This window comes from Pollicipes pollicipes, unplaced genomic scaffold (genome assembly GCF_011947565.3).
Source record: "Pollicipes pollicipes isolate AB1234 unplaced genomic scaffold, Ppol_2.1 Scaffold_7261;HRSCAF=8764_pilon_pilon_pilon, whole genome shotgun sequence".
Lineage (NCBI taxonomy): Eukaryota > Metazoa > Arthropoda > Thecostraca > Pollicipedomorpha > Pollicipedidae > Pollicipes > Pollicipes pollicipes.
Genome location: NW_023597054.1, coordinates 55575848 through 55591001, shown reverse-complemented (window position 1 = coordinate 55591001; position 15154 = coordinate 55575848). Strand labels below are relative to the sequence as shown.

The 15154-nt window shown below is 53.6% G+C and overlaps 1 protein-coding gene across 1 annotated transcript in view; it reads left to right on the top strand.

Annotated features, from left to right (window-relative positions):
- The window catches only part of LOC119113071 (fibroblast growth factor receptor-like 1), a 72668-nt gene that overhangs the window by 30294 nt on the left and 27220 nt on the right, over positions 1 to 15154 (top strand). Inside the window, exons 3-4 of the mRNA XM_037237392.1 lie at positions 7478 to 7596; positions 13906 to 14065. Coding sequence (XP_037093287.1) covers positions 7478 to 7596; positions 13906 to 14065 — 279 coding nt within the window. The remainder of the gene's footprint in view (positions 1 to 7477; positions 7597 to 13905; positions 14066 to 15154) is intronic.

Sequence of the window (15154 nt, the reverse complement as noted above, 5' to 3'; positions counted from 1 at the left end):
CGTGAGCACAGGTTGAAGCGTCAAGTATTGAAAATTTAACCTATCCATGCTTCACACGTCGTTAAACCGGTGCCTCTGGTATACTCCAAGTCGACAGTCATCAGCCCCTGAACTTTGAGCTCATAAGGTTTTTACTTTTGATCGCCGATCGGTCTGACCTTGACCTTGGCCACGGTCGGTTGCGTGTCGGCAGCGCTCCGCTGTTCCCCGCCGGAGCTAGTGAGGGAGGAAGAGGTCGAGTGCGGCAGGGCCTTGTGTTACTGCCGGCAGCGCTCCGCTGTTCTCCTCCGGAGCTAGTGAGGGAGGAGGGGGTCGGGTGAGGCAGGAGCTTTGTGTTACTGCCGGCAGCGCTCCGCTGGTTTCCGTCGGAACTAGTGAGGGAGGAGGGGTCGAGTGAGGCAAGGCTTTGTGTTGCTGCCGGCAGCGCTCCGCTGGTTTCCGTTGGAGCTAGTGAGGGAGGAGGGGGTCGAGTGCGGCAGGGCCTTGTGTTACTGCCGGCAGCGCTCCGCTGTTCTCCTCCGGAGCTAGTGAGGGAGGAGGGGGTCAGGTGAGGGAGTGTGCTGCTTGCCGGTCAGTATTGTAGGACTTTCTCAGTGAATATGGGTGATTTACAGCTGTGCATCATTGACCAGAAGATGTCGAACAAAGGTAAGAACGCTCAGCAGCCCCGTGCTCATATAGCAAACAATCCGCCAAACGGATCAAAATAGAGCCCAGAGTCCTCGTAAAAAACGTCACCAATCTGGTGAGAGTCCCGATGCGCTTCGCGCAATCAAAGACTTGAATGAAGGGCAAATAACGGAATTTGCAAAGCTCAAAGATGAGCTCAAAGAAATCCCAGGCTCCACAAGTCAAAGCTTATCTCACTAAAAGAGCGAGTTAGCGAATTAGGAGACCATGCAAACAGAAAAGACCAAAACCTGGAAGATCTCAGCGGTATGCTGAAGGTGTCCGAGCATCAGTGATTAGTTGGCACAGAGGCAGTCGGACGCTATTGAGGCTTTGTCTCGATTGCCGAGCTATTCAGGCTTTGTCTCGATTGCCGACCCTGTTTTTTCCGCGGGCCGTCGAAAGGTCAGCACACCATCGAGCCGCCCTCGGGCGCCCCGCGACCTGACAACGGCCCAGGGGCGGCGGCAGGGTCTCCGCCCAGGGCGGACGGTCCACCTCTCCAGCCACACAGCTGCAGCTAGACACAGGCCGGGGCGTGGCGTTGACCAGTCAGCTGCTTCGGTGGTCGATCGACATGTCGGCGACCTGCCGTCGGCGTCGCGTCAGCGGTCGGGCCAGCCGTCACTGGAGGCAGACGTCGAAGCGTCGAAACTGTTCCGATTTCCTTGCTTGACTCGGTCTTCCGGGCCTAGGGCTTCAGGCGAGTGACATTGGTGGGGTGTACCGGAACGGTGAGAATATGGGGTTACACGATTTTAACAGCAGTGCGTTCATACTATTCGAAGCGTGTGATGATGCCGATACCGATTTGTGTGTGTGCGTGTCATCGGGGCTTTACGACACGCTCAGCTGCTGAGGCTATATGGCGTCGCCTACCTCTCACCCTGGCAGAAAAAGCGGGCACCGCGGGGAATCGAACCCTGTACCTCTGGTTTCCCAGACGCGCGACGGTTAGCGCGGACGCGTTAAGCGCTACACTATCGGCACCCTGCATACGGATTGGACTATGTAGATGTCCGTCGCATCTGGCGCGGGTCCCATCAGAGATGGGCTGTGCGGGGATAGACTGAGCCTTCGCTTCATCTGCGGAGATGATCCCCTTTTTATGCACGAGTCTATGTCGAAGGCGAGGGGAACATTTTCAGTACACTGCTCGAACCGAACAAAGAAAAAGATGCGTGCGGTGTTCTCCCGATACGGCTACATATACTTCAAGGAGCAGAGATTGGGGCAACATGTACGCGTCGATGGCCCAGAGACTCTGAAGGGCCTTCAGTTATGAGCCAATGCGTCATGCCACAGTCGCTGTCTGGTTACTGGTTAGTGTTTGCAACGTTCTGCTGTTCACTCGAACTTATGCTTGTTGTGTTGATCTTCCACGCCCCTGCCCCGGGTTAAGAGCGCGCGGTTCAGGTCAGTGAACCGTCCTCACAGAATAGACTCTTATCAGTTCAGCAAGTTGAATGTTGGTCATCTTTGTTGTTGAAACGGCGGTTGTGGTGGCAGGGTTGGCGTGTTTTTTTCCTTATTGTATTGTTTGAATTGCCACATCATGTTCGTTATGAGCGCGAGGCAGCGTGGGAAAACGAGAGTTGTTATCTGATTCTGTTCATTGTGATGCTGGAACTGACAAGCTGGGGAGTGGATAGCGTTGGCTTTGCATTTTGGTCAGCGACCTGCGCCACTTTTGCGGTGCTGTTTCTATCACGGGCTCTCTCTTTGTTTGTGTTTGGCTTTGACTTCCCAATATGGGAGGCAACGTGGACATGATAGCTCCAAATATGAACGGTTTGAGAGGCGGCGATGAAGTTGTTCCCATGCGAAGGAAAATTTGCCATGGCTTTGTAGGAAAAACCCTGACCTTTTTTTGTTTTTACTGCATGATGCTCATTCTGTAAGCGCGCTTGAAAATGTATGGCAAAACGAATGTGGCGGCTGTGACCTTTGGGCTCATGGCAAGGCCGCTTCATGTGGCGCCACGAATGGTTTCGCTCTGATCTCAGTATCGATGCTTGGAATGAGCAACGTGACAGCGGCGGTAGGTTCATTGTGTTAGGTATTACGTTTAGTAGAACAAAACCGGCGTTAGCAGGAATTCATAGTCCAAACATTGATGACCCCTGTCTTTGAAAAACTGTTTGAGGCGTGTGATGATGTCGATACGGATTAGACCATAATAGGAGGAGACTTAAATTTCTGTTTTAACCTGAGATTGGATGGGCTTAGCAACGCTGGAAGGGTGGCTAACGGCCACAGGTGTAAAGCACCGGCTGAGCAGTATGCGCAAGAATACGACTTCATTGACATTTTGAGCGTACAGCACCCTGCTAAACATAAGTTTACGTATCACCGATCTCGTCCAAAAAGCGTATCCCAAAATTACTTCTCTCTAGTCTTGAAAGAACTGAACACGGCTACGAGCAAAGCTGACATTGCAGACGGATTTTTAAGTGATCATGCAATGTGCTTACTTCGCGTGATCGTCCATGTGTGTGTGACTCGTGTGCGCAAAGCAATCGTCGGCAGTTCATATTGAAAATTCCAAGATTCGATGTTCACGGACAAAGGAGTTTGCAGCTCAAACGAAACGGAAACTAACTGAGATGATTAGTTGAACAATACGCCGGACATATTCCAGACGCCACCGTTGCAAGCAGTTTTATGCGTTTTGTGGGTCTGCATTATTGGATCCAACAGTAGTAGGAAGAAGAAGAGTAAAGAGCGGCAGTTTAAGGACCCTGAACATATAATTATCAGAGGCTAACACACAGGTCATCCACGCAACATTGTTAGAAAATCTTAAAGCTGAACACGATGAGCTAATAGAAAGCCACGCCAAGTGTGGTATGCTTCATCGTCGTATGACGCGTCAGTTTGGTGTCAGTCCGCCCAAACAGGATCGAAGCATTTCCATGGTATTGTTAGACGCGTGTGAAGGGAAGCATATGCTAGGGAACAAAAGAATGCAGCTTCGTAACACGGATACTGAAGACGTGACCGAGAACAAGGCTCAGAAAAAAACCCAGAGAGACTGAACAAAATTATCGTTCGGCATGTGATTAATTGCTTCTTGTCGGGTTTCGGAGTGGTTCTGGATGGCCTCACAATGTTCGCGTGGGCAGCTAAAAGGTGTTTACCCCTCATTGAAACGTCTGTATATGAAATAACTCATTTTGAGTGTTTATTATCACGTGCCGCGGTGATGGAGCAACAACAAAAGGCACTCGCTGCGCAAGTGGCATAAACACGTGCAGGCAGGATTATTACGTCAGATGCATAAATAACTATGCGGGCTGCTGTCGAAGGCGTGTTTTCTGTTGCAGTTAACCGGGGGATAGTGTCAACTAGGCGCCCGACATTGTTAGTCCATGCGTCCGTAAAGCCCAAACGGCTAGGTTCCGTGGGCAGAAGGGAACGTCGTACAATCGCCTTGAGCCGTAGTTAACACAGACCGCGTTTCATTTCAACTACTGTGTTATTGGTAGACAAACACAAGCCCCGCCCACTCGAATGCTACGCTGTTTCATACCAGCTACTGACTACTGGAAAGCGTTACATTAGCCACGCATCTGTGCCCACCAAATTTGGGAAGAAAAATAAGTTTAGAAGCAGTCACCCATGAAGTCGCAAGCTTAAAAAGACAATGCACCGCTAAATCCCTAGTAGCCCGCACATCAACTAAAAAAGCCAAAGCACTAACATGATGTCGCCCCGCTGCGCGCCGCTATGTTCATGGACGCCCCGCGGACTACCGAAATGTTAAAACGTTTTGCCAGTCCAGTAGTCGACAAGTGTGACGTCACACCCGTCGCGTCACAAATCTATCGTGGCCGCCCAACCAATCATAGAACAGGATTTCGACTATTGGTAGCACGATAGTTAAGATGAAACGCAGCCACAATGTATGCCATAAGAAACTATCAACAGCAAGGCATCCCTCATTTACTCGATGCAGCTGTGTCGTGATGTAAGACATGGTATCGTTCAATACGTGACCATGGATGCCCATGCATTCAACACGTTTATGCCCTCGATGCATAAATTCTCCAACATTCGCAGGGATGCACGAAACGATTTAACTGTGTACAATGGTCACAACGCATCGTGAATGTTTAGAACTCAGCAGTCTACGTGTCCTGGAATTACTGCTCAATGCCACCACCACCACATACGTTTATGATGGTTGCCACTTTTAGTTTCGATGACGGTTGTAAATTAACCATTAACGAAACACATCCTATTCACAAGTTTCTCCGTGCTGGGGCGGGAAGGGGGGAAATGTTCCCGATCATTCACCCGTCACTACCAGTCGAGCAGAATCACATCTTCACGGACGACTTCTTTCTCCCCGACTGGCCGTGCAATCACCATGAAAGGGATAACTCAGGAGAGAAACATGCATGGCCTGCTTCTCCAGCCACTTCACAGCCAGGCATTGCATCCATTGCATGCGTGACAGCCGCCTTCCACCTCCATGTCGCAGGCTTTCTTGCAGATGGGCACTTCGTGATTCCGGGCTGTACTGGCTGGTAGCATTAGGCGATGCAGCAGATGACGACGATGTGGATGAATCATATTCACTGCAGTTTAGCGCAGGCACTTCACCTTTGAGTACTCGGCAGGCTATAAAAAACTGTTATGCAGCATGAATTACAAATTTCCAGTTTGCTCCACGATTTTAATTTTACCTTTGATAGCTATGATAACTATGGGATGAAGCGCATTGAGGGAGAAAGTTTAATGAACCTGTGTGCATTAGTGAAGTGGCCATGGTTGAAATATATGCACATTTGTATATATATATATATATATATATATATATATCTATCTATCTATCTATCTATCTATCTATATCTATATCTATATATACATATATATATATATATATATATATATATATATATATATATATATATATATATAGATATAGATATAGATATAGATAGATAGATAGATAGATAGATAGATAGATAGAGAGAGAGAGAGAGAGAGAGAGAGAGAGAGAGAGAGAGAGAGAGAGAGAGAGAGAGAGAGATATATATATATATATATATATATATATATATATATATATATATATATATATATATATATATATATATATATGGACGAAGGCTATGGTCTGGTTATTTGATGGTTATAACCAACCCAGTCATGTATCTTTTTGGACACTCACTCCCGTCATAAAGGCATTCACCCACGTCGGTGATTCTGCGAAAATTGTTGTCTGAAAGCGGCTATTTGAAAGCGTTAGCCCATCAAGAGTTCTGGCCCTTCTTGTATTGCAGGTACATCAATAACATTTTAGTAGATATTCGCGACATCGACAACCTCAAGAGACCGATATCGAGAATTGAGGACACAACGAGCCTCAAGTTCACCATTCAAGAAAGATCAGCAGTTAAGTTTAGTTTCTAGATATCAGAATAAACGTTTCAAATAACAACCTATCAGACAAGCGTTTTTCGCGGGCCACCGATGGCTCTTCAGCTGGTGGGACCGTCCGTCCGAACCAGACCGTCTGTTGTTGGGACGCAGCGGACCAGACCAGACCAGACCGGACCGCAGCAGTGTGCCAGATCCCCGGCTGAAAAGGGCTGCGAGGTCTGCGAGTCGGAGGGCAGCCAGTGGTGGCTCGCCGCCGCCCGTCGGGTGAGAGCCCGATGTGTGGTCTGCGAGTCGGAGGGCAGCCAGCGGTGGCTCGCCGCCGCCCGTCGGGTGAGAGCCCGATGTGAGGTCTGCGAGTCGGAGGGCAGCCAGCGGTGGCTCGCCGCCGCCCGTCGGGTGAGAGCCCGATGTGAGGTCTGCGTGGAGCGGCCGGCGGCCAGCGCTGTTCGCCTGACAGAGCAGCCGTTTTCCGGAAGTTCTTGTCCGGGGTCAGACCCCAAGCCCAAGGATGGATCAGCTGTATGTCCAAAAAGTGTCAGAAAAATCAGGTCGTCACAAAATTTCCAATTTGTACATGAAATAGCTATTACCTACCCAATAACCTTACTCACTACTCCTGTCGATGCTTTCCCTCACTGGATTCGAATAGACAGAAAACCAAAGACCGGGGTAAGTATTGTGCATCCGCATTAAATGAATAGAGATGCATGCAAATTTGCGGCACGACAGAATGATATCGGCTGTCTCAAAAATTTTGAAGATTTCTGCCTGTACCTGCCCATTTCCAAAAAGACGTTGAAAATTTTTGGAATTCCAAAAATTATGAATCCAACTGGCACCTCTATCGCTTACCGCAGCGAGCCGTACGCACCGCCTAGTGGCAGCTATTGGGCTGAACCTACATCCAACTGGTCAGCGTCCCAGCCAACCTCGCGTTGGAGGCCGCCGGCGGGTGCCGGCTGGCTGACCGGCTGTGCTACGTCGGCGTCTCTCGACGGTATAAAGTCAGCTGCACACCGAACTGTCCAGCCACTGCCAGTCGGACCGTCGGTGTCTCTCGACGGTATAAAGTCAGCTGCACACCGTACTGTCCAGACACTTCCAGTCGGACCGTCGGTGTCTCGACAGTGCTGCGACTGTAGCAGGCAGACCTGTCCAGTCGCGATGTGTCATTCCTTCCGTGTCTCTTGTCGAGATATAATAGCGGAGGCAGCAAACCGATCTTTCAAGCCCCTGTTTTCGTTGTCTGTTGACTACATGGTCGGCGGCACACTAGTCTTTCCAGTCACCACCTGCTCGGGGTACAGGTGTGTCACTGACACCGCCCTTTGGTACGGACATCGTATCGCAGAGGTGACCCACGGTAAGTCGCTTCCTGTCAGAGTCGCTGAGGTTCACCGAGCCCTCTATTTTGCAGGACCACCGCAAATTAACCCCGAGGAGGCTACCGATCTGGTGGTAGTCAAGCTCGGTGACCCGGTCAAGCTCACATGCCCCGTCTCGTCCGCTTCGCACCTGCTCGTCGACTGGACCAAGGTGAGGAGTAATGAGGGGCTGGATCAGGTCAAGAAGGCGTAAGACTAGACCGAGGCAAGACTGAACGAGGGTGAAACAAGACTGGTGTGAGTCTGAAGCGGGGTGGGACTCGGCCGAGGTGTTCAGTGCTGAGTCTGTGTCAAAGTGATAAGGGCTGAGAAGGAACCAGGGCAAGAAAGAGCGGAATTAGACCAGACTGAACCCGGACCGGGTTAAGACTGGACCCAGGTACCACTTATCATCAGACCTGCGCTCGATTCAGCTGAGGGCTGGGATGAATCGGATCCATTGGGGAGCCTACAGTTCCACAGAGATTGGCGCGGCTGGCTACGCTGCGTCGTTCGGAAGTTATTCTAGAAAAACCTGGGGGGTTGAAACTGACCCCACTCGAGCCTACGTTTAAGCCCCGAGGGGACTTTCAGTAAAAACGCGGCACGTTCTGGCCACAGGCGGCGGACCGTCAAATGATCAGCGTGTGCCCTTTGCGTCGACTTAGCGAGTTATCGTCGCGTCGCGCTCACGGACGTAAACTGTTTGCAGCGTTTGGAGGCTCTGCCTGCCAAAGCAACGAATAACGATGGTGTTGTTAACCTTCAGCTACTTGGGCCAGTTGCGGGCCTCCTTCAGATGGTGATTAGAGCCTCCTTCAGATGGTGATTAGGACCTCCTTCAGATGGTGATCAGGGCCTCCTTCAGATGGTGATAAGGACCTCCTTCAGATGGTGATCAGGGCCTCCCTCAGATGGTAATTAGGACCTCCTTCAGATGGTGATTAGGACCTCCTTCAGATGGTGATTAGGGCCTCCTTCAGATTGTGATTAGGACCTCCTTCAGATGGTGATCAGGGCCTCCTTCAGATGGTGATTAGGACCTCCTTCAGATGGTGATCAGGGCCTCCTTCAGATGGTGATTAGGGCCTCCATCTTGCCACTGCACACGCCATCCCAGGGTCGTGGCCATGTGGCCAGTGTGGGCACCGTTAGGGCAGTGCTTACAGTGGCTGATAGTGCAGCAGGACTGGTAAACTACAGTGGTCATTTTCAGCACAGGCGCGTCTTGGATACGTTGTCTTCATGACCAGGCTGTTACTTTAAGGCTCCGGTCAGCCTTCTTGTCCTTCTTGTCGGCTACCGTCATTTGATTGTCATAGAAAAGGGGGGTCGGCCCCATTGGCGTTAAGGGAGGGGGTCGGCCCCACTGGCGTGAAGGGAGGGGATTGGCCCCGTTGGCGTTGAGGGAGGGTATCGGCCCCGTTGGCGTTAAGGGAGGGGGTCGGCCCCGTTGGCGTTAAGGGAGGGTATCGGCCCCATTGGCGTTAAGGAAGGAGGTCGGCCCCGTTGGCGTTAAGGGAGGGGTCGGCCCCGTTGGCGTTAAGGGAGGGTATCGGCCCCACTGGCGTTAAGAAAGGGGGTCGGCCCCGTTGGCGTTAAGGGAGGGTATCGGCCCCGTTGGCGTTAAGGGAGGGGGTCGGCCCCGTTGGCGTTAAGGAAGGGTATCGGTCCCACTGGCGTTAAGGAAGGGGGTCGGCCCCGCTGGCGTTAAGGGAGGGTGTCGGCCCCGTTGGTGTTAAGGGAGGTGGTCGGCGCCGTTGGCGTTAAGGGAGGGGGTTGGCCCCGTTGGCGTTAAGGGAGGGTATCGGCCCCACTGACGTTAAGGAAGGGGGTTGGCCCCGTTGGCGTTAAGGGAGGGGGTCGGCCCCGTTGGCGTTAAGGGGGGGGGAGGTCGGCCCCGTTGGCGTTAAGGGAGGGTATCGGCCCCGCTGTCGTTAAGGGAGGGTATCGGCCCCACTGGCGTTAAGGGAGGGGATCGGCCCCGTTGGCGTTAAGGGAGGGGGTCGGCCCCGTTGGCGTTAAGGAAGGGGGTCGGCCCTGTTGGCGTTAAGGGAGGGGGTCGGCCCCGTTGGCGTTAAGGGAGGGGGTCGGCCCCGTTGTCATCGAGGTCTTGGGACTAGACTACAACTGGATGTACTGCAGTATTATGAGCCAGCTTTCTCTTCAATCATGTGGATGCTGTGCTCGTTATTAGCGAGAAGTTGTCGCATCCATTTGAGTTCTTCGTTGACCAGTGGCCAGGCATTCACTCAGTCCATTGGCTCGACAAGACAAGATGCACACAACAAGGACACGGTTGTGGAATGAGATGGATGAATTGGGCGGACAGGAAAATGTTGTCATGCGACTCAAATGAAAGCACTATTATCTGGAAGACCAAGAGTTCCGTACAGATCGGAGGACAGTAAGGGTGATGTCTATAGGTGGTCTGGGCAGCGAAGCGCCAGCGCGACGGCAGAGCCGAAAGGAGCGGTGGTCGTGGGAGGTAGCGAGAAGCTGTGAAATCGGGAGCCATGAAGTCGGGAGCCGTGAAGTTGGGAGTCGTGAAGTTGGGAGCCGGGAAGTTGGGAGCCATGAAGTCGGGAGCCATGAAGTCGGGAGCCGTGAAGTTGGGAGTCGTGAAGTTGGGAGCCGTGAAGTCGGGAGCCGGGAAGTCAAGAGCCGGGAATTCGTAAACCGTGAAGCTGACATATCTCGTGGTTTACGTGGTCTTGACCAAACTTTCTGTGGTGAGAATCCGACCGACACCGATGACCATGAGCCAGGGGACTAGGAAGGACGCGGAGTCTGTGTTCTTCAGCCACCCCTACCCGGAAAAGGCCAGACCTAGGCGAGGTGGAAGAGGGACCGGTGCCGCCGATACTGGCGGGCGCATGGTATCCAAGGTACTCATCGCATATTGGGCCGCTGTAGGGGATCGTATCGTTACAAAGTGGGGAGTGAATGACAGCAGAAAGAAGGAACTAGCTCTCACTACCGACGCAGCCAAGTGTCCGCGTTTTTCTTATTTGACAGCCGTGACGACCCAGCCAGTGCGGCGTCAGCGTCTGGGTGACGTCCACAACGCGTGCCCGCAATGTGTGGGTCAACGTGCAGCCGAATGGCGTCCACGAATGACGGTATTTCATATGAAGTGTGATAGACAGACAGAAGGCAGGCTTTGGCCGAGAAGTTGAATTTTCTCCTTGAGGAGCGCGGCATTGATGTAAACGTGATTGTATGGTGGGTTGGGACAACGTCAACCAGGTGGATGTATGACGTAGCTCGGGCAGCTAGTCCGGTGAGCCACTCACGGAGTGGTGTGCCTGTGTCAGCACGTAGGGCTAATGTATTCGTCATTGTTCTGTGGACTCGATGATCAAGCTGCGGACCCCGCCGCCTTTTATGGCCCGATCGGGAGGCCGATTGCGGAAACAGTGCACATGCTGTGTACGGCGGAGTTTTAAAAAGGAGAATGTTATGACTTACCTGCTCTGTCAGCCGATGTGTAAGGCAATCTTGAGCAGTGATGAAGCTGCTTTACTCATATGCCAGGAACATTACAACGCGAGGGGCTGGCGAACTGAGGGATAAGGTTCATGGTTAGCTGTATATATTGCACACTTATAAACGGCTCAGGGTCGCCTGCTGTAAGGTTTTGTCAGAAGCTCACCCATCCCACAAAGTGAACGTGTTGGCGCGGTATGTAACGAGCGTGTATGTGTGTGTGTGTGCGCTCTGCGTCATCGGGGTCGAGTAGAGCTGGGATGCAGTCGGCGCACCGGCTCATCGGAGCAGCCAGCTGAGGCGTCACCGCGGTACGCTACTGGAGGATTCTCGCGCTGAGCTACCCAGAAAGTGTTCTGCTGGCTAATGGCAGTGCCTCGTGACGAGAGGCAGGTGACCGGACCGGGGGCGACACACCCGACAGAGAAGTCCGCCTGGTGCGACACACCCGACAGAGAAGTCCGCCTGGTGCGACACACCCGACAGAGAAGGCAGCAGCCGGTCAGAGCAGCAGCCTGAGCAGCAGCAATCAGAGCAGCAGCAGCCAGAGCGGCAGCACCTGCAGCAGCAGCCGTAGCAGCAGCCAGAGCAGCAGCAGCCAGAGCAGCAGCAGCCGGAACGGCAGCAGTCAGAGCAGCAGCAGCCAGAGCGGCAGCACCTGCAGCAGCAGCCGTAGCAGCAGCCAGAGCAGCAGCAGCCAGAGCAGCAGCAGCCAGAGCAGCAGCAGCCGGAACGGCAGCAGCCAGAGCAGCAGCAGCCAGAGCGGCAGCAGCCGCAGCAGCAGCCGCAGCAGCAGCCAGAGCAGCAGCAGCCAGAGCAGCAGCAGCCAGAGCGGCAGCAGCCGCAGCAGCAGCCGCAGCAGCAGCCAGAGTAGCAGCAGTTAGAGCAGCAGCAGCCAGAGCGGCAGCACCTGTAGCAGCAGCCGTAGCAGCAGCCAGAGCAGCAGCAGCCAGAGCAGCAGCAGCCTGAACGGCAGCAGTCAGAGCAGCAGCAGCCAGAGCGGCAGCACCTGCAGCAGCAGCCGTAGCAGCAGCCAGAGCAGCAGCAGCCAGAGCGGCAGCACCTGCAGCAGCAGCCAGAGCAGCAGCAGCCGGTCAGAGCAGCAGCCTGAGCAGCAGCAATCAGAGCAGCAGCAGCCAGAGCGGCAGCAGCCAGAGCAGCAGCAGCCAGAGCGGCAGCAGCCGGAACGGCAGCAGTCAGAGCAGCAGCAGCCAGAGCGGCAGCAGCCGCAGCAGCAGCCGCAGCAGCAGCCAGAGCAGCAGCAGCCAGAACAGCAGCAGTCGCAACAGCAGTCAGAGCAGCGGCAGTCAGAGCAGCAGCAGTCGCGGCAGCAGTGAACGATCTGGAAGTTTAGGCCGGTCCCATCAACCTCGTCGCGACCGAGTATGAGGAACTGGTGGGCGTTGGACGCGCCGTGGAAGAGGGTACCGACATCGAGCCATCGTACGTTATAGGGATGGGAGTCCTCCGCTGGAGGGTTAGCACGGAATACCACGAAGGACAGGCGTGCGCAGCCATCCCCAATCAACCGAGCGAGCGGTAAACCTGACAGGCGGGGCCGATGGATCCAGGCCGGTACTGCCGTCGTTGGATCTGACCGGCTAAAACGTCACTCCCTCAATAGTCGAACTTTTCGGTAAAAGGTGGCACGTGCAAAAAAACAACAATAAAACAAGGAGCTTCAGTGCTAGTCAAGGCCATGTACGAGAGACGAGAAGCTTCAGTGCCAGCTCTAATATCTTTCTTCGTTTTACGACTGCATTTTCCTTTCGCTCACTGACTTCTTGCTCCTGTGGTTGTAACTGACAGTTCAGAACGTACAGGGAAAGTGAAGGGGAGGAAAGAACAGACTTAATGTTGTGGTTTGGTATGTGGTATGATGTTTTGTAATTTATTGTATCTGACCTGGCGTTTCTGTAGTCGGGTGACATCGTATTATGTTAATGGACATTGGACGTGACGACGGCAGAACCACCGCTGCAACAAGCCTTCGCAGTGAGAAGCTTTGCATCTAAGTGTTCCGCGTGGATTTCCACAGGAGTATTTAGATGCACGTCTCCGGATGGTTTCGGGACGTGGGTCCTACGTGAGTGTAGCATCGTATTTGCCGGGAGTGCCATCAGGAGTTCTCGCTAAAACATGGTGATTAGGTCACAACAGCCGGTCAGAACGGGCAGAAGGGGTGGTAAGATAGAGCCCAAAGGTCAGAAAAGAAAGGCTGTTTTGTCATGAATATGCTTAGGAGTTTTTGGTGTTGGTGACCGCAAAACACGAAACCTTTCCTTAATATAAGAGCGCGACCTTTCACAGCTTGGGGGCAGGCTGAAATGTGCACATGCGGTCATTGAAAGGCATCCCGGGTACATGTGCAACTGCGAGTGTGCGTATACGGGTGAGTGTGAATTAGATGACTTCACGCGTTGGCTAAACCCGTAGTTACCTATATGGAATGGGTAATGGGCTAGGCTGGACACATATTTGGGAAAAATTGCAGGTGTGGTATGGGTAAGACGTTTTCAAAATGTCGGGTAGGTACCTCAAAGCTACTACACATTGGTACCACTTAGCTAGCTAGTCATAATTAGCTCCAGTCACGCTGCTATTGCAACTGTCAACGTAAGGCCAAGTTTTGGGTGTAAATATGCCTGAAAACGGTTTTCATTATTCATAACTAAAATGCTGAGAAGTACAAACGGCTGGGTGACGGGTGGGCATAACTGATAAGGAATGGGTAGCAGTTCGGTAAATCGGCGTTGTCAGAATCGGCACAGCCCCAGGGGTAGCAGGTGAATTCGGTACAGGGGATCTCACCCATGAAGGCACCTATTGTGCATGTGTGGCTGTGTACCTGCGTGCGCATGTATACATGACAAGCAAGCGTGCTTGTGTGCAGGTGTCTGGCGTGTGTGGGAGAGAACCCTGCGCGTGCACGAGGAAGCTGTTAAGAGGCAGCCGCGGCGCAGGTGACTGAGGCGAGCGTGCCATGCTTCAGGACGGCCAGAAGGTGGACGGGATCCGGTGGCCGCTGATCCGGTTCGGTCCGCGACATCTGCGAGTGAAGTCGGCGACCGCCGAGCTGGGCGGCACCTACGGCTGCAAGGGCATCACAGGATACGGAACCGTGCAGCACCAGATCAAGCTGGTGGTCATAGGTCAGTCAGTGGTCACTTTTGGCCACCGTCGTCAGCCAGGTCGCCCGCTATTTCAAACGATTCGCTCGTCTGGCAGGCCGAGGCGCCTCTTATTTTAGTTAATTATTCGAGTTTTTTTTTTTTGTTGCGCACTTCTGCAGTTAGCGGGTTCTTGAGCTCGAACAGAAGGCGCGATGGTTGACCATTGCGATAGCTGGGTGGTACGTCGCGACCCGACGGCCTAGAGGAGGTGGTTGCCAGCGTCTGAGTGCTGGAAAGCGCAGCACCGGCCGAAGCCGTGGCGGAAGCAAGGGCCCGAGCCCGAGCCCGAGCCCGAACGAGGCACAGCAGCGATGTCATGTCTTTCTACCGCTCCGCGACCGTTACCAGCGCTGACCCCGGCGGGCGCGGTGCGAGGCGGGCTGGCCTCAGCCGGCCGAAGATGGACTGGCGGCCTTGGCGCGGCGTGTTGTCGCGTGACTGAGGCGCGCCCGGTCCGTGGCCGGCCTGACACCCCTCGCGTCGCGACCACCGCCGCGCCGCCTCCACAGCTGACATGATTCACCTCCACGTCGTGTTAGGCTCGCTCATGAGCGATCGTAAATCGGGCGGTGTGTGTTATGTGATGCGACGTGGCTAAGCCGGGCTGGGCTGCCTCAGGTTATGAGACAGAGCACGGGGCTTATCTGCGGGCGACATCTGCTCCCGCCCGGCTGGAGCGCGCGCTACCCTGTCCGGCCGCGGCGCGCGCCGGCTGCTGTAGGTGGGAACGCAGTCATCCGTGTCCCCGGATTAGACGAGGCATGTTTATTGGGGCTAGACTGCGCGCTTCACTTGTGATTGAAAGGGGTGTTATTCTCACGATTACACTAGGCATTCATATCGGGATTAGACTGGGCGCTTCACTCGGGATCGAAAAGGGTATTGTTTTCACGATTACACTTGGTTTGTGCCCGATATCAAACTGGGCACATTGTTCAGGATCACACTACAGACTGTTTCCAATGTCAGGACAGAAGCTGCTCCCGGGATCCGACTGGACAATGTTCTCTTGATGAGATGGACCTGCTCCGGGATCAGGCAAGGTGCTGCTTCCGGGATGGGACTGTT